At 39.3% G+C, this 19,764-nt stretch overlaps 1 protein-coding gene across 5 annotated transcripts in view; it reads left to right on the top strand.

Annotated features, from left to right (window-relative positions):
* Positions 1–19,764, top strand: part of LOC122877612 (LIM domain containing preferred translocation partner in lipoma) — a 157,138-nt gene that overhangs the window by 95,805 nt on the left and 41,569 nt on the right. For all 5 annotated transcript variants that reach the window (XM_044199394.1, XM_044199395.1, XM_044199392.1 and 2 more), the window contains one exon: positions 13,854–13,950. In XM_044199394.1, coding sequence (XP_044055329.1) covers positions 13,854–13,950 — 97 coding nt within the window. The remainder of the gene's footprint in view (positions 1–13,853; positions 13,951–19,764) is intronic.

Here is a 19,764-nt window from a genome sequence, read left to right as displayed (position 1 = left end):
AAAGAACAGATTCAGTTCGTTGGCCCTGTCCAAGCTGCCTTCAACTCCTCTGCTGCCAGTCGGTCTGAAGCCAGTGATGGTCTTCATGCCGCTCCAGACCTCCCTCATGTTGTTCTGCTGGAGTTTCCGCTCCAGCTTCCTCCTGTACTTCTCTTTGGCCTCCTGATTTTCACCTTCAGGTCGGCCTGGATTGCCCTCACCTCCTCCCTATTACCATCAGTAAAGGCCCTCCTCTTGGCATTTAGAATGTCCTTGATGTCTTTTGTTACCCACGGTTTGTTATTTGGGTAACAATGGACCGTCTTGGTTGGGACATTGCAGTCCACACAGAAGTTAATGTAGCCAGTGATGCACTCAGTGAGCCCGTCAATGTCCTCTCCATGAGGCTCACAGAGTGCATCCCAGTTTGTCACTTCGAAACATTCCTGCAGTGTCTCATAGGCCTCCCCTGACCATCTCCTCACTGTCCTTGTGGTCACAGGCTGCCTTTTAACCAGAGGCACATAGCAGGGTTTAAGATGAACCAGGTTGTGGTCTGACCTACCCAGAGGGGGGAGGGGGGAAGAGCTGTATGCGTCCTTAACGTTGGCATACAGCAGGTCCAGTGTCCTCTCCTCCCTAGTAGGACAGCTCACATACTGGGTGAAATTAGTCAGTGTTGTTGAAACACTGACATGGTTGAAGTCACCCGAGATTAATATGAGTGCACTCGGGTGTTGAGTCTGTAGATGTGCTATGGCGGTGTGAGTGGCGTTGCACGCCGATGCCGGGTTAGCAGAGGGGGGGATGTAAACAGCCACAACAATGGCATGTGAAAATTCACGTGGCAGATAATATGGCGAGTCCCACAGCTAACAGTTCAATGTCCGGGTACAGATACTCTGCTGATAGTGACGTGACCAGGGTTACACCATCTGTTGTTAACTAGAACAGCAAGCCGCCGCCTTTCCGCTTACCGCTCGGTGTGATCCCTGTCAGCCCGAACAGTCTGAAAGCCGTCGATGGAAACGTTATGATCCGGGATATCCTGGTGTAGCCATGTCTCTGAGAAGCACATCAAGCTACACTCACGGAACTCCGTCTGACTCCGGGCTAACGCCGTTAGCTCGTCCAAGTGCAATACATTTTTAGACATACAGTTCTTAATATCAGCAAGACACGACATAGTACTTACATAGTAGTACATAGTAGTATAGGCTATATTGGGGCTTGTTGTGTATCATCCGCATATCAATGGAAGTCAATATTACTGTATGTCTGTGGAAGATATGCCCCAGAGGTTGAATGTAAATAGAGAATGAAAGGGCACCTATGATAGACCCCTGGGGGACTCCATAAAAACAAAATATATGGCATTGACAATAGCTAATGTTTTTGTTTTTCTACTATGTGGAAACTCAACCACTCATAATAGTCTGAGATCGTCCTTATTCTGCAGTGTATGAATATTACAGTAAAAGGAGCTGTTCTTTCATTTGCACGAGAGGTATTTATATTTATGCCTGGAAAGGTGATCAGGTTGAACACTTGCTGTGTTTACATCATGCATGATGCCTTTTCCTCAGTTGATTGACCCCAGCTGCCCTACCCTCAAGAACTATGAGCAGCTCTTAAAAAAGCAAACTTACTGAGTGCAGGGTTACCAGCTGTGCTGCAGATTACCAGAGAGGATTCTTTGCTTGGTGCAGGGTTACCACGTGTAACTACAAAGTGAGAGCCCAGGGCTTCGACAAGATGAAGACATGTTATCTGCAGTCCTGTGATCTTTTCTCTGTCTGTAGTTGCACCTTGAAACGAATTTCACTTTGTTCTACACCAAACAAACAAAATGGTTATTGTAGATTGTGTTATTGATAGACAATTGATATTTCCATATTTCTTTTTTGTTTTAAAAATTGTTACATAGATGTTTTGAAGTAGCCTTTTTGAAAAACCGTTGGAAATTCGTTCAGATCAGTGACTGATATAATACACATTCACTATTTTTTTTCTGACCATTATGATACATTTTAATTTCTTTCACAGCACCATCAAACCATTACATTGAAAGCTCAGCCACATATTTTTGTGTGTTTTTCTACAGTCTTATCTATGGAATTTCCCTCTGGCTACACGGAAAAGAAATAAATACTTCCTTAGTATTCCTTACAGTTGCTATAGTTGCATAAAGTGTTAACATCAGAAAAAGCAGCCTTAAATTCTCACTGTGTATCTCAACACATTTGTTTATTTGCTATTCCAAAGCAAAGGAAGGACAAAATCATGATTTCTATTTTTGTGTAGCAATTTCTGCCAAATGAATGTACAGTGGAGCTTTCAGAACAATGACACCACTAAAATAAGCTTTTGTGTGTGTGTGTCCGTGAGTGCGTGTGTGTGTGTTTGTGCATGCAATTTGGGTGAAAGGTGCAAGTAATGAACCTGTAAATATAATTAGAACATATTCCATTCAGTTTCTCAGACAGTGATATTGTCTTTACAGCACAATTAAAAACAAAAAAGCACACCCACTCATATCTAAGTATGAATACTTCAGTTACACCCGTGAGCCAATCTGCCCTTTCAACAATTTCTTTGTTTCTTCTTATACTGTTTAAGAAATCAAGATTATACAAAGAAGCACAAATAACAGGCGCTTTGCACTATGGTTATTGTGATTCATTCTCTCATACAGTAATAATTCACCTAAAGTGAACTGTTAGCTTGAGTAAAGCAAATATCTCTGCATTAATACTACACATTAATAGTGCATATTAGCCCAGTATGTCCACGTTTTTGGTGTTTACTATTCATGTCTTTATTTGTTAAACAAACAGGACACTTAACTTTTGCTGCCTTCAATTTGAAGTGGTGAGGCAACAGGCATCGGGGCAGGGATGTGCAAGACAATTTGTTGTTGATGTTTTTAAACTAGGATGTGAACTTTGTGAGGTTTCAAAATATCAATAGTAAGTTGATATTACTAATTACTAAAATTAGAAATAAAAAAGACGATGTGGGTAATGTAAATATTAAGATAAAATTAAAATCCTCATAGTCATTTGAATAGGAGTCCATGCGGAGACCCTGTCACATACTACAGAAAAAGCCACATGAGACAGTTAAATCCTCTCACCCTCCCTCCTCATGTCAGTTTGGAATATTAAATCTACATGTATTGGCATATATCAGTTGACTGACTTATACCTTGTAACCATGCTGCACACATTCATTAGACTTCTAATGCAGGCTAGACTATGTGACAGGCATCAGTTGGATTCCTTTAGCATTGCACATCTACAAGCTACTGTATATAATTAGGGCTGTGCCTACAACCATGTTGTTGGATGACATGGTGTTTGGTGGTGATCCACACAGGCTCTGGTTACTGAATGCTTCATAGACTAAAGGTCAGTCCACTAGACCTGATACTTGAGGTCAGTGATGGAAAGTGGGTCTCCTTATGTTCCATGTTTTCATGTCAAGACATCAGAAAGCTTCCTTCCAGTAGCTGCTTCCAGGCTTAAAACAGGGCTGTAACAAATCTCAAAAGCAAATTTAGCCACAAGTGACAACAAAAACAAATTAGGCCCATTAAGGGTAACAGGGGCATTAATAGTATTGATAAATATGGGGTCTATTATGTTAAAGTGATTAATGGTCAAAGCTATGGACCTTTTGTGATAGGCCTTTATGGAAATATGGAAATAATTGGTTAAAAGTTATGTTAGCCATTTTTCTGAGTAATTTATTGTCTTTACGTTTATGCTCAGATACAGTGTGTATCAAGTACAGTGGTCATCCAAAAATTCAAAAAGTGTCACAAGGGTATGGGAGTTATGACCTTATTTAAAGGGGATTGATGAAAAGCTTTTTATTTGCCATTTTGAGGACTGCTAAACTAATAAAAAGATTATAAATTGAGATTTTGAATTATTCACTTGCATTAATGACACACATAACCATATGTAGTGTTAGATATATGAAACCAACAGCGGGAAAATTAAAGGTACACTTTGGAGTTTTTGACCACTAGTGCTGTGGAGCAATGTTTTGTCTCCTGACGCATTTTCCTGCCAAAGCTTTCAGGCACTTCCACTGATCAACAGTTGGTGGCAGTAATGTGTAGTAGTAATGAGTTTAGGTGTTCCTAAATTCCTTTTTGCGTTTTTTCTATATTGAAAAACGTCATAAAAGTTAAAATGTTACTTTAAACATCGAACTCGAGAAAATTAACCATAAAATGATGATTATACTAATTTACTAATGTTATTCTTTCATATTCATTAGTTTAGGTGGTAGCAAACAATTATTCCTCTTAAAAGTACACTATCTTTGAGGTGGAAAAACACACTGCCAACTGTTTTTCAGCATGTTCTCTTAAAGTTACCAGTTTTAATTCGTCCAAGGGGTTATTGGGGAGTGTATGTCCGCCTTAATTCTGATGTGAGGTTATACCGTACTTCTCTGAAGTGGCACAGGTATGAAGAGATATAAATAAAAAAAAAATGTAATCCTTCATGAACCCTAACTAACACAACCGTCCATTTGCTGTTGTTTCGTTCCATTTACAGATTCTGCACCATGCTTCATTCACAGTGATTCTAAACAACCTTTAATCACACAGCTGGACTGTAAGCACACACATGCCAAAAATCACACAGGTCATTTTCCTGGGAAAAGCTGAATATTTTGGCGAGAATTCCTGAGAAATATCAGGATCTTAATTCCCACCATTCAACCCTGGTATAGTCATGCACATGTCACATACACAGATGGAATTCTTCCGTTTTCCATCTAACATGAAATTGAGCGCATAAAACATACTACAACTAAAGGGTTTCAATGTGTAGGGCTAAACCCATAATTATCTACAAAACCTTACAAAGTGAATTCATTTGAAATTAAATGAAGACTAGGTCAGCGCTTTAAGTAATGCTCACTTTTGTACATTAACTTGCTGGTTTCACTCAGAAATAGAGGGCTGCGTTGTCTTTCATTTCATTTTTTTTCATTTTTTTTATTGGTTTGTTGATTGGCCAGTTCATTCGGCCTGTGGTAACCCTCAGTAGATCAGAAGTGTTTGTCACATTACCACTCATAAACAATAGCCCCTGCCACCCTGTTCTCCTCTGGCCCCCTGTGAGACGAACAGCATGGCTGGTAAATAACTGGCCGGATCGATACCTGTCATTGCAGTTCAGTGAGCCCGGCAATCTAAAATGTCTGAGCAGTTTGTTTATTTTCTTGTTTTCAGCCTTTTATCGCTGGCCTGCAGTGAAGAGATGCAGATGTATCCTGTAGTACTGAGATTATTCTGCAGCTTTAAATGTGGTTAGTTTATGATACTGTAGCATGCTAGGGGACAGTTGGCCTCCCTCCATTCACTCCAAGTCATATGACAACAAATTCATTTATGTAGTGGCTGTGTGTGACAATTTTTTCTAGCACATTCAAATTGGTTGATTTGAAAGTATTTGAAACTCTTTTTCTGATGAGAGAAAAGAACAAGAGTTATGTAAAGAATTAATTTAATTAGAATACTTTGGTTAATGAAAAAAACACCACTGGTCAACTGAGTAACACTGTTTGACTGTCCTAATGTATTGATCCAAGCATCCTGCCCACTAAGAACAATCTATATGAAAGTGTGGAGTTGTTTTGGTTCAGTCAGACACCAGGCAGTCAAAACCACCTGCATAAACAGTGGCCCCTGCTGGCTCCTTGTAGACATGGTCTCCTGTCAGTTTCAATTTCTTTCTGCACATGAACAAGTTTTCTCTGTTTTTTGACTGTTGCTGAAACTAGATTCCTCTCTGCCCTCTTAACATCCTCCTCTGTCCACAAAAGGAACCTCATCCGCCCCTGGCTCAGAGTCCATGAAACGTGTGCACTTTCTAAACATTTTTTCCCATCAAAGAAGGATCCCTCAGCGGATCAGGCTTTGTGCATTGTTGGCTCCAGCATTTTAGTGGTAGTTTTTTGGTCAACAGATATCCTTCAGGGTGTCATTCAGATAAACCATGTAGTTGTTTAGGTGGGAAGGAAAAGGATATATCATGGTTTGTTTAGGAGACAAAATTACACAGGAGATCGACAACACTGTGTATTACAAAAGGGAAGTGCAGGTTGCCAATACATCGATTTGAAGACATAACCTGTATGAATCTTCATTATGTCCACCGCATGTGTTTAAATATAGATCTGTGCTACCACATGAGGAAACAGCAGGGAAATACTTTTAGCTCTCACCCAAACCAGAGAAACTTGCATCCTGTGTAATATGGTGTTTGCTACATTCATGGGATTGTAATGGTATACAAAGATACGCCAAATAAGTTTTATCTCCGTCCCAACAATTTGTGCAGTCATTTGTTGTTGTTTTTTTTTTCAGATTGCTTGTGGCTCCCCTCTCTACACTCTCAGATTTTTAAATATCTGTTTGCAGGGGGATGTGTCAGTTCCGAACAGATGACCTAGTTTTTACACACGCACAATCTTACAAACATTGAAAGGGCCCCTCTACATACATTACATATCTGCGAACACTCTGAAATTCATCCCTTTATATGAATTCAGTTTACAGCAAAGATTTGAATGGCTGTGGAAAATGTCAATTATGGAATTGGTTAATTTTTAATTATCGTTGGCTGCTCTGTACACAGCTGCACTACAGTTGACTGTTATTTTTTCTCAGAATTTAATTGGAGCTGAAACAGCATGACCTATTTTGTTTGGAGAGAATGTATACTTTATCTGTGCCTCCTCAGAAGGTGGCCCTGAGCTTAATTTGCAGCGCTGTGATGGTTCTTCTCAAAGTGTTATGCATTACAGATTACTCATAACCTGTTTAACATCGCAAGCAGCAAATTCATCAACTGGATTACATAAAGCCACTAACATGTGATTCCTTTCAGACTTAACAAATTCTTCAATTAAACATGCAACTGCCAGAAAAATGACAAAGTAACTTTCCCACAAATATTATTTTTGTCCAGAGCTGCCCTTTGTATCATCACGAATATAACTATTCTGGTCAGTCTTACGAATGAATCACCGTAATGAGATGCTCTCCAAGGTTTCTATTGAAGTACGCTGCTGTGTCACAGTGACACAAACAATCTCTGGCTTTCAAAGGCAGTTGAGAAAATTGGTTTCTGCAGTATAGTATCAAATAAACCCATCGATTATAAATTGATGACTCTTAATGCACACATTTTCAAAAAAACATCTTTAAGTGTTTAACCCATATGTTTGATTCTAGACACATGACATATTGTAGCTTCCCCACTCCTCAAAACACCCACTGACACACACACACACACACACACACACACACACACACACACACACACACACACACACACACACACACACACACACTAACTCACTGGAAGGATAGTGTGACTGATCCAGCAATCCTTTCATTGTTTTGGTAAAACAGAGTCGCCTAAGCTGCTATAATCACTCGTTTAGTGTTGCGGCAACAGATGTTTTTTTTAGATATTCCAATCCAATAAAAAATTTCAATCCCTCATGAACCCTAACTAATGCAATGGTCCATTTGCTGTTCTTGTTGTTAATATTACTATTATTTTAATAAGCCATTTCCCTTTCAAAGGCTCCATTGTCCATGTCCATGTCCATTTCAAATAATACCATTGTGATTTAGGAGAAACAAAAAGCCAGGATGTCAGATTGAGAGCTGACTAAAGCATCTCTATTAAAAGCCTGAGTTAAAGCTGCAGCTCCATTGACACTTAAGAGCATTTTGTATTGTAAAGTCCATCATAATTTAATCTGTGCATAAATATGTCTGTGAGTGATTATGTCTTTCTTCAGTTTGTGCTGATCATGCAAGAAATGTTAAGCTATTGTGAAAAGAAAGACAATTGCTTTTGGTTTAAGGTGCAATATTGCATTTACAGGAAGTAAAACAAGCAATGCACAGCTGATAGATGACTGCAGGTTTAGAGGCACAGATTAGTGTTGTTTAGCAGTTGTCTTTCATTGGACTCTCTCTACAGCATTTGTACTTTTCCCCTTCTGGTTATCACTTTCAGCTCAGTGGTTTGTGCTGTTTATGCAGTGGCTCTCAACCTCATTGTCTTTGCACGTTGCTTTTGAATGTAAAAAAATAAAGTGCTGGCCTTACTATGAGGATACAGCTCATGATTCCTCAAAAGTTGAACTGAAATTTGAAGTCTGCTCACTTTTTGTGTAAGGAAACAAACTATAATGACACTGTAGCTATTGTGCATATTTTCCATTTTTCAAAAGAGGATAAAATCGTTGTTGGACGTATTTGTGGAAACATGTCTAAGATTCAATCCTCTGGGTGGGCATTTCCCATCGCAGCTGTTGACTGACATTTGAGAGAAAGCGTTACTATATCAACTTCTATGGTGCGCTACTGACTGGAGAACATTATAATCGTGTATTCTACCAACGCTCATACAAGAACTTTTGGTCACACTTTATTTTACTGTACACTAATACGACGTAATACTGTAAATCGTACTTTGTATTAAATTAAACAGTAAATGAACACAGTTATACCCCGATTAGACACCATACACATAAATTATGCTCTAATTAGAAACTGCATATAATACAGTGACCCAAAATATACTATACTTACACACTATTATACCAAATAATACTCAAATTAGAAACCAAATACGAGCTCATAATACACAATTAGACACCATTTTACCAGATCATAGTCTAATTAAATCAAATACAATACCATATCAGATCCAAAATATGCTACAGTTAGACACTATTCTACCCTTACTACCAAATTATGCTACATTACCACACTTTATGCTGCCAACATGGGCCTATGATAGCTTAATTAGACAACACAGGCTGTAATTAACATCGGACATAGCCTTTATAATAGTCAGACATAACACAGAGAGCTCAGAGAACAATACATTTATTTGGCCTTTATTTAACACAGTTTCAGTCTTACAGGGTCATTTGTTGCTCATTAGAAGAAAACTGTACCGTAAACTAAAGTCAAGCACATCTGGTCGCTACTTCACACGTCCCTCGTAGCCTGGATGTTCTCCGGAGTCCCGTGGAGTTTATAGGTAGTAATACATAGTAATACATGCTTCCTTGACGGACGCTCTACTCCAATACCAGTTAAGACATCAGATCATTTAATGCCCTGTCACTATCAGTAACATTATGGAAGCTGTCAGGACATTGCATCGTTATCTCCCACTGTTAGATCTTATTAGATTTTCTTAGAGGCTAATATGCGACACATTACAACAGAACTGTACCGTGAACTAAAGGGAAATCATATAGCTAACCCTAACCACACGTTGAAGCTGTATTGGTGTAACGACGGGTCGCCGTTACTAGATCTCTTAATAGTAGCCTAAATTTTATTACTAGACGAACATGGATAATTTATGCACAGATTTGCATATTAGTACACTGGTTAAATAAACACACGTGGTATTTTAACAAATGTACTAAATTGATTGATTTTTTGTGTATTGCAGTTCACTTGAGTCTGATACCTCACAGCGGGGATGCTGGGCTGTTTCACCTCGTCATTCGCCTGTGAACGAGCAAATAATGTGCCTTGATTTATGACTATCAAAATATTTGTTAATTCAGGTGTATAATGTAAGATTCATGCTAAGCTAATTGTAATAGTAAATTGAAATCTGTATGAGTCATGCACAAACTTACCTCTGCCTGTTCTGCTTCTCCCAGGGTATTTGGGCAAATGAATTCCTCAGGAGCTTGCACACCGACTATTAGTTTCGGGAGGGTAACTACAAGCGGGAAGTAGGTAGCTACCCACTTCCCGCTTGTTGTTACCCTCCCGGAACTATTAATAGGCGTGCAACTATTATGAAGGTTATGTCCGATATAATATGGCATTAAATTTGTCTAATTACAGCCTGTGTACTCTAATTAAGCTATCATAGGCCCATGTTGGCAGCATTAAATGTGTTGTCTAATATAGCATAATTTGGTAGAAAGGGTAGATTAGTGTCTAACTGTAGCATATTTTGGATCTGATATGGTATTGTATTTGATTTAATTTGACTATGATCTTGTAAAATGGTGTCTAGTTGTGTATTAGGATCTCCTATTTGGCTTCTAATTAGAGTATAATTTGGTATAATGGTGTCTAAGTATATTTTGGGTCTAATACGGCATTATATGCAGTTTCTAATTACACCATAATTTATGTGTATGGTGTCTAATTATGGTATAAGTGTGTTTTGTTTACTGTCTAATAAAGAACATATTATTTCTAGTTTCGGTGCAGTCTGATACTAAGTATGGCTTATTATGTCATATTAGTGTACCGTAAAATAAAGTGCAAACTTTTTGCCCTTTTTCAACAAGCCCACACAGTAGACAGTATCGTGTAGCCTACCGTTAGCCTCCACATGGATAGTGGAAGCTAGTTAGCCTACTTTGCTAATGTTAGCACTGATTTCCATTAGGCATTACTTTTTGTTCATGTTATTTCAACACTTGCTAAGTCATTACCAGCTCCTGCACACTCTATGTTGTGTTTGTACTGCATTTTACAAAGGAGGGGGTTTAGGTAGCGTTAGCTGTCTTTCATGGGTCCATTTGTAGCAATGTGTAGTCTTATAACCTGTTTCCAATCATGACACTGAGTAATGTAGAGAGTGCTAAATTCATATTATATACTGTAAATATACTGACAGAAAAAATACATTTTAATTTCAGTTCAAAGACAAGTGTTGTTTATGCCTGTAAGCTGTCTGTATGTCTGGATCCAGACACCAGGAGGAATATATCAATAAACTATTTGCATTTCTCACATTAATGTATAACTCTAGTAATGTTGCATCATTATTACAACAAAGCAGAGTTGACCGATGGGTTGCGCTGCCATGATTTATCCCACAGATCTGTAAGTTCCCCTTGTTCTCTACCATAGCAGGTGATGATATGTAAATAGTTCCAGCTTCCTGTTCACTTGCCCTCCTTTGTTCCACCTCCACTAACAGAGGTTTAGATCTGATGCCCTGAGAATACTTGTCTCTCCTGTTCACTCTCTATCACTGCAGTGGAAGTAGGAAAGACAGAGCCTGAGGTTTGGTTCTTAGCAGGACACGATGCTGTCAGGGCATCAGGTGAGAGCATGTACCAAGCCCCCCCCACTCCTCACTTAATCAGTTCTGACACAATGCCAATTCCACAGTGGGTGGCGCGCACAGCTTTATTCATAGATGTGGCAGTCGGGCAGTGATCAGCTCCCAGACTCTGCTTTGTCTGCTCACCTTTCACTGTCATGCTGTATCAGGTACACGCAACAGTGGTCATTTACAGATGTGATTGTTGTTTTTCATTTTACGTGGTCTGGTATTTAACAACTCTGAAAATCGTTTGTCAGGTGGATGGCATTTGATGGTCCATCAGGATGTCTTTCAGGGGTATTACAACCGATAGGCTTTTTGCCATGAAAAAGCATATGGCAGATGACCTGAAACTATAAACCTCGACATACTGGGAAAACAGTGGAAAATAGGTGCAGCTGTTAACCCAGTCGCCGCTGAATTTAAGCACTAACTTCAATGAAACTGCAGCTGAGTGTCCTGAGGGTGTAGGCAAAACAATTTACTAAATTGAGCCAGACATAACTGAAAAATCATGTCTGCAGTACGTATAGCTGCTGTATGGTTTCTATTGTTGCCTCTGAAAAGTTGAACAGGAACTGCGAAGCAATCATAAACCATGCAGGGAAGCAATTTCTTTCTCTTATTCAACTGAAAAATTATTCCATGCTGTCACAAAGGACTCCCTAACAAGGTGCTTTAAACTCTCTGGCAGTGCATTGCTGCAGGGTGTCAAAGAGTGGATAAGGTATAAATGAAGCTTAAACTCAAAAGTCTGTTTCTGGTAATAGCAGCATTTCGTTCCCTCTCCAATGTGCTTTTGATGTGGAGCTAAGATTAACAGTGTTAAATCGTCCTCTTCGCTGTCTCAAACTAACAACACAGGCATAATGAGCAGAATGTTGACAACAAGAGTGTTTCTTTGAGGTATATGAATATTATACAGACTTATTATCTATTCTTTTGTGCAGGTAATTGTACTAAAATTCAACCCCCTCCACGTATACCTCCATTTACTGTTGTGTGTTATTTAAAAAAAAGTATGTAAGTCATGTAATTTGAGGTGACAGTGGAGGAATATCCAACCACTGAGGAATGTTCCTTTCATCTCTTCCTAATCCTCCATGATGTGATCCTGGCTGTTTATGGTTGAGTGTGTGAGGAGGGGCAAGGTGCCAAGAATTCCAAGAGCTCCGGCCCAGATGCTCTCTAGAGAGCGCTGCAGCATGGTAGAAAGATTTACACGTTGAACTTGTCGATCCCTCGGAGTTAATGAGGCCTACTGTTTGGGCTTCCATTATCAGCCTGCTGCATCCTGAGCCGGACCATGCAAAAGTCATGCATCATAAAGTTCAAGGCGCTGTTTGATACATTGTGGACAGTAATTAGAGCTCAGCATTTCTCACTGTCTCGGGAACTAAACTCAGTAGACCATTGCGTGTTCTCACACCAAATCTACTGTACATTTGCATTACCACCTTTAACGTATTGTTAAAATTACACCTGCTTTATATATACTCTTGAAACCTTGACTGACACGTACAATGAGTCAAATTAATGAAAATGACGTGCATACAAATTTTGTCATCAATAATACCAGAAGAGTTGTTTGACAGGATCTGTAATTACTCTTTCATTCTGAATACAAAAACATTTTTTCACTCAATCTGCTATTGACAAATCCGATTCCTTTATGTGACACAGTAAACCGCGGACAAATTAGTACAAAACCAGACCAGTCGCTAACATTCACCCAGCTCCCTGGTGTCACAATTAGGAACATCTCAAAGGTCAGCTCAGATCTCGGCCTGTGTTACAATATTGAAAATCAAATCTACTGTAAAGATCCAGCCGGCCGCAGATCTAGGGAAGGTCATCCGAGTGTCGCTGATTTCTGAAAATCTCAGCCGCACAGCACGAAAAGAATCAAGTTCAGGCCTCCAGGGTGTCTGCAAAGGACACACACACCTGTGACGGGATTGCGCCGTGAGCCGGGGCTGGGGGATAGGGGAGCTGCGAATGATTGGCAGAAAATGTCAGGCACAACACGTCAGCCCCATACAGACACACAGCAGGCAGATGTCAGAGACTGCATGATAAGAGGGAGGGCAGGCTCACAAGGAAAAGGAAGGAAGTAGCATCTTCAGAGAGTTGTGTCATCCTTCTAAAATCTCTTACAGATTAGGCCTCAACACAGCTCACACCTAAAGTCTTTTGTGTTTTAGGACTTGTGAGTAAGACTAAATAACTATCTCCTGACCTATCACCCAAATGTGTAAGACATAAAAAGTTGCTTTCTTCTAATGTTTGTCTCCTCTTTTCCTTCTGTTATCATTATTTTCCAAATACAAAGATTAGTCAGGGTCACAGTTTTTTTTCACATACTTGTATTGCACAGAAGGATATGCACAACCTTCTGGGCTGCACCACCACTGGGGCCTGAGCCAGGGTCAGATATCTCAGAGGGGAAAGGCAGACTCAAGACCATCCACTGCATGTTGATTACAGTGAATGTGTTTTGGTTGACCTTGAGACAGCACTTCATCCTGATTTTATTGAAGTCAGGTTATTTTGTTAAGCAATACATTCGTTCACTGTTTCTTTGCATTTTAAGCAGCATTTGTATAACATAGACCACAGGTGATATTCATCAATGAGGTGGAAATAAATGTAAGAAACTGAAATGTTCTTCATTGCCTTGGTCGTTTTTGTGAATCACAACTATGTTCCTCTCCTGGTTCTCAGGGCATTGCTCCCATCGCCCACCCTGAAGACGAGCTGGAGCGCCTGACCAAGAAGATGCTGTTTGACATGGACAACCCACCATCTGAGGAATATTTTGGTAAGGAAGATAGCTCATCTCACGCACACTTGGTTAGCAATAGCCTTTTTCACAGAAGACATTTTGACATGCCACAGTAGGAAGAGCCACAGCAGGTGTAAATGATAAAATTACTGATTGCTGAATTCCATTGAGCTGCTTAGGTTTAAGGTTTAAGTCCTGGTACTTTGTCACACTGTCATGGCTTACTGGGACACTTGAATAGAACAGAACTATTAACACATTTATGTTGTGCTTTTCCTACTACAACGAGTCAAAATGTCTGTTGTGAAAAAGGCAGATGGCCTGTTACTACAGTACTACAAGGGCAGCATACTGTATTATTGTCAACAGAAAAGCTGAACCACATAATGTCCCATGGCATTCCAAACCCTAATCTTATTTTTTAAGCTTATCTTTTTAAGATTTATGTAGGAAGGACAGCTCGTTTTTCACATCTGGCATGTTAGCGGTTGCTAGTTTTAGCATCTGGCTAGCATGCTTGGATGGATTCTGTTTGATGCTAGGTGAGAGGGGCTCTGTGTTTGAAGGCTAAAAAGGTGGGTTGTATCTAATTATATTAACTTAATTGCACATTACTTTTCTTTTTCACTCAAGTACATTTTGGAGTAAAAAAAAAACACATTACGTTTGGCTACATACTTGCTTCTAAGAAACATTTCTAGCTAGCAAGACAAATTTTAGCATCAAAGTATCATTAAGACTTCCGGTTAAATGCGCATAGAGACGTGTTAACCTCTAGCTCCCGCTATATTCATCTTTAAATACACCCCACCTGTACTTAACTACCTGAAAACCATTGGTAGTGACTCTCTTTATTACTTTTATAAAAATTTTAGTAAAAATTTTCAGTACTTATTACTGACGATGTCTCCCAAATTCGCTAAACCAAGTGAGAAAGTAGAAGCCAATGCTGCCGTTAGCAAATCTTATTTAGTTGCGATATTGGCCGACTACTGATCAGCTCTGCTTTCCAAGCTCAAAACATAATTTAAAGAACTGAATGAGAAACTGGAGGGACTCCAGGTGACTGTCGCCATGCACCACAATAGACTGACGTCTTTGGAGGAAACCGCTGAGTCTCTTTACCAGCGGCTGGAAGAGGTAGAGGCCTCCTGCAGACTGTTAAAGGCCAACAACCAGAGAAGGCTAAGCTAACTGACCTGGAGGGGAGGAGCAGGAGGAGTAATGTCTAGCTGGTCGGCCCCATTACTGAAGGAAGCTCTCAGTGAAGAAGTTTTTTCCTCTGCCCCAGATCTGGACCAGGCTCACCAGTCCTTACCTGACTAATTGGTCTAAACTTTATCTGCCCTATATTACATGTCTGATGTATAACTGCCTTTACATATCACTCACAGAAGCAGTATGAACAGTGACCTCAACCTTGGAATGTCAAGGGCCTGAACCACTCGATTAAGAGGGATAAAGTACTAGTACATCTAAAACACTTGAGGGCAGGAATTGCCTTTCTTCAGGAAACTCACTTTCAAAGGTCAGATTATTCCTGTTTGAGAACAGGAATAATCTGACAGGGTGGGTGACAGCTTTTTCATTCCACTTCTCAGGCCAAGGCAAGAGGTGTTGTCATATTGATAAATAAGGACATATCTTTTACGCCCTCTGACTCTATAGACCCAAATTATAGTTGCAGGCCAACTTTACAACATACTGGCTAATATATATGCTCCTAACTTTGACAATGCCCAGTTTTTCCATCGCCTCATCAAATCACTTCCAGATCAAAATTCACACCTGCTCATCATGGAAGGAGATTTTAATCTCTGCCTTACATCCACAAAGTAGGGGGTACTCCTTTTTTTCATGTACACCACACATACAGCAGAATTGACTATTTTTTCAATGACAATAAATTGACCTCCTACCTTTGGTCGTGTGAATACCAAACTATTATAATATCCGCCAACGCTCCACTTGTATTGAAATTAAATCAACCTGAAGCAAGAAGAAACTGGAGGTTTAATTCTCTTTTATTAGCTGATGAGAATTTTGTGAAATTTCTGTCAGAACAAATTCCCTTATTTTTAGAAATTAATATGACCCCAGATGTTTCTGTTTCAACTGTTTGGGATGCACTAAAGGCATATCTAAGAGGTCAGATCTTATCTTTTATGGCTAATAAGAAAAAGAACTCAGAAGCAAAACAATTAAAACTTGAATTCTATGTGACATTCTCTACACAACTAATCCCCATTTTCTCGGATTCTGAAATCAGGATCCTTTACCAACCACCCTAATCCTGTATAACATTACTAAAGATCCCTTAGATGCCTTCTCTCCATGGATGCAGAGAAGGCATTTGACAGAGTAAAATGGGATTACCTCTTTGAAACCTTAGGGAGATTTAGATTTGGGGCAACGTTCATATCCTGGATCAAACTATTGTACTCCAGCAGCTCAGCTATGGTCTTGAATAATATATCATATACTATACTAATACACTCCAAGCCTTGTGATTTGCACCTCTGAACTCGCCAGGGATGCCCTCTGAGCCCTCTTCTCCATACCAGGCATAAATAGAAGGAACATGGAACACTAAGTGTCCTTTTATGCCGACAATCTCCTTCTCTACATGCCTAACACTGAGACTGGCCCTTCCAAATTTCTGATTTTATTACTGGGGTGTGAAATACTGGACACATCACAATTTAAACAAAACTTGTCCTTGGTAAGGATGGAGACCCATCTCTGTGGCTCTTTTTCCTTACCAGCTCTAATTGGCATGTCAATGTCTTTATCATTGAACATGTCCAATACTAACCCTGTCACTCACTCAGAATCTCACTCTCTCACAATTCAGAAAACATTTTAACCTACAAGATATCTGCCTTTCTAGCCCAGTGGCATTCAACCACCTCTTCCCACCCTCAATACAGGACACAGCATTCAACGTGTGGCATGAGAGGGGCCTGAAATGCTTCAATGACCTCTTTATAGAAAACAAATTTGCCTCTTTCGAACAGTTGTAAAGGAAATTTAATATACCCAGTTCCCATTTTTTTATGTTTTCTTTTATAGATATTTACAGATTAGGCATTATATTAAAGGTGTTCTCCCACAGTTTCCCAATAAACCTTCTAACAAAATGATTGATACCATCATGTCTTCTAATCCAACAAACAAGAGGGCAATTTCATTTATACTTGGGCTAATCTCTAAATTAGACTGCCCTTCCTTGTCTGGAATTAGAACTTTATGAGAACAAGACCTTCAAACAACAGTCGATAAGGGAATTTGGGAAAACACTCTCTGATTCAATTTAAAGTAGTACATCGGACACATCTCTCCAAATCTAAACTAGCCAAGATATACCCACAAATTAACCCTATATGTGATAGATGTAAGACTGCTGATGCAACATTGATTTACATGTTTTGGCTCTGTCCCAACTTGGAGGGGTATGGAAGGCTAAAAATTTCCCAAACCCTCTTATGTCACTTCCTGAAGGGATGCAGTTACCTGTGGGGGGCCATAAAGTTGTTGCCTTTATTACCCTACTGACACACCACCTGATACTTTTGAGGTGGAAGGAGGCTGCCCCGCTCTCAGTCTCCCACTAGTTTAAAGGATGTGCTGTCTAACCTGAAGCCTGAAATCAGATATACACTATGGGGTTCTGAAAAGAATTTAGTTAAAGTATGGGGATTCTTCGACGAATCTTCCACACAAATACAGGAATAAATAATGAAATTATCATTACCTTGACACACACCTGGATATGGTTTTTGACATTTTGGGCCTGGACGTGCTGCTTTTGCTCTCAACTCAAATGCTTTTCATTTGTCAATTTCACTTCACATTACTTAGTGCCTTGTATTAACTATGGTCTTTCATTGTGTACACTTTGATATACATGTATGCCATGTTGTACATTCCTCTATAAAGTGGAGCAAGTTTAACATCTCCGAGTGACAGTAGGGGGTCGGGGATGTTTGTTGTGGGGTGGGAATGGTGTTCTTTTTGCAAATGTATGTAAACTGTAAAATTCAATGAAAAGAACTGTGAAAGAAAATATTATTGAAATAAAACTGTTGCTCTAACACATATAGCCACTAAGATCTTCGGCAGTTAGTTAGTGATAAAAAATGTTAAATACAATGAAATAAATAGAAAATTGTTTTTTAATTCCTGTCTGAGCCTACAAGTCTAGACATTGTATCTTTTCAGCATTATAGCATATCCTCTACCACATGTTTACCTAACTAGTCACAGACATACAGTGGCAAAATAATGTTAGATAATGGACCAAATGAATAGAGACAGCATCCTCTTTTTCATGTCGGCAGAGCAAACAGTATTGTCAATATATCAATTTTATCTGTATTCATTTATTTAACAGTTATTTAAACAGGAAGTCTCTTAAGATACATTATCTCTTTTACAAGAGAGAGCTGTCCAAAATGGCAGCTTAGAGTAGTTCGACAGTCACATGAAAAAAAATTTATATCTACTCTTCCTAGTTTGGTCAAACTAAAATCTGCTCTAGTTTCTCTTTACCACATTGTAACAGGATCACTTTCCTTGTGTATGTTATGTATCACATATTGTAGTGAGATGTCTCTGCTCTGTGTGCTGGAGGTGCTCCCTGAATCATACACTTGGCTTCATTGGGGAGCAGGCTCATAGTCTACCAAACAAAAATATATAATAATTTCTGCTATAAGTGGCCGATATATCCTCTGATGTAAGTGTCTGTGATACAACAACAGTCACTTCACAATGTAGCATTCATAGATGAGAGTAGAAAAGTGGCTAAAATTAGCCCATGAGTCACTGTTTGATTCACATAACACTAATAATGGGAAAAGCTTTGCAGGCACACACATACACAAGTATCATTTTTGACACATTGCAAAAGCAGTTCTGAAAACATTAGCACAGGTAGTGTGATCTCATTAGGAGCACTCACTCTGTCACTTTTCACTGTGACATTTTGTAAAACTAAAAGAAGAAACAGGCTCCTCAATTAGTCTAGAGAAATGTGTCCAAAACTACTGGTTGTAAACCAAACCCATGCCACATTTATGGTGATAAAGGCTGAATAAAACAATTTGGGATAGTGGGTTAATAGAATAAAACTGGCATAAGGTTTCCTAGATTAGCCCACCCAGTGACCCACAAAGTTAGTTTTGTATCACAAGAACAATGTTTTTGGAAAATGGTTCGAGGCTATCAAGTACAGTGCAGGTGTGTATGATACAGACATGGTCCGTTGATTTCCAAGTGTAGACACAGCAGCATATCTACCAGTCTGGGAAGCAGTCCTCAAGGTAGAGTCTCAAAACTATATCAGTGTGATCAAAGGATAAGGCATAACTCTTGCTAAGGGTATAATGGGAATGAGAGATAAAGGCTTTGGACAGATGAAACATCCTGATTTTGATAAAACTCTGCATCTTGTTTGATTGTCCAGCGGTATTGTGAACAGTATTTCTCACAGAAGCACTTGATATTTAATTTTGTTCTCATTTGAAAAAAATAATAATATAACTGCCAGGATTAAACAAAATGCCAATTTTAATACTATTTCGCAAAATAGGATTCGAAAGACAAGGATTCTGTGCATATATATTTCATTTCTATTTCTCCACCCTCTGTACCCTCTGCTGCCAGCGAGTGCCATCCCTCTGCTGCTCTCTCATCTATAGCCTTTAATCCCCTTTGCCCTGGAATTAGTTCCCATGCCCATTAGATACCTCACTCAATACATTCAATGGGACTCTGGAGCAGGCTTTATATCAGCACATAATCACACAGCACACCACGATAGCATGTGTAGGTGTATTATAGCTACAG

This window comes from Siniperca chuatsi, linkage group LG6 (genome assembly GCF_020085105.1).
Source record: "Siniperca chuatsi isolate FFG_IHB_CAS linkage group LG6, ASM2008510v1, whole genome shotgun sequence".
Taxonomy (NCBI): domain Eukaryota; kingdom Metazoa; phylum Chordata; class Actinopteri; order Centrarchiformes; family Sinipercidae; genus Siniperca; species Siniperca chuatsi.
This window is presented reverse-complemented; position numbering and strand designations above follow the sequence as displayed.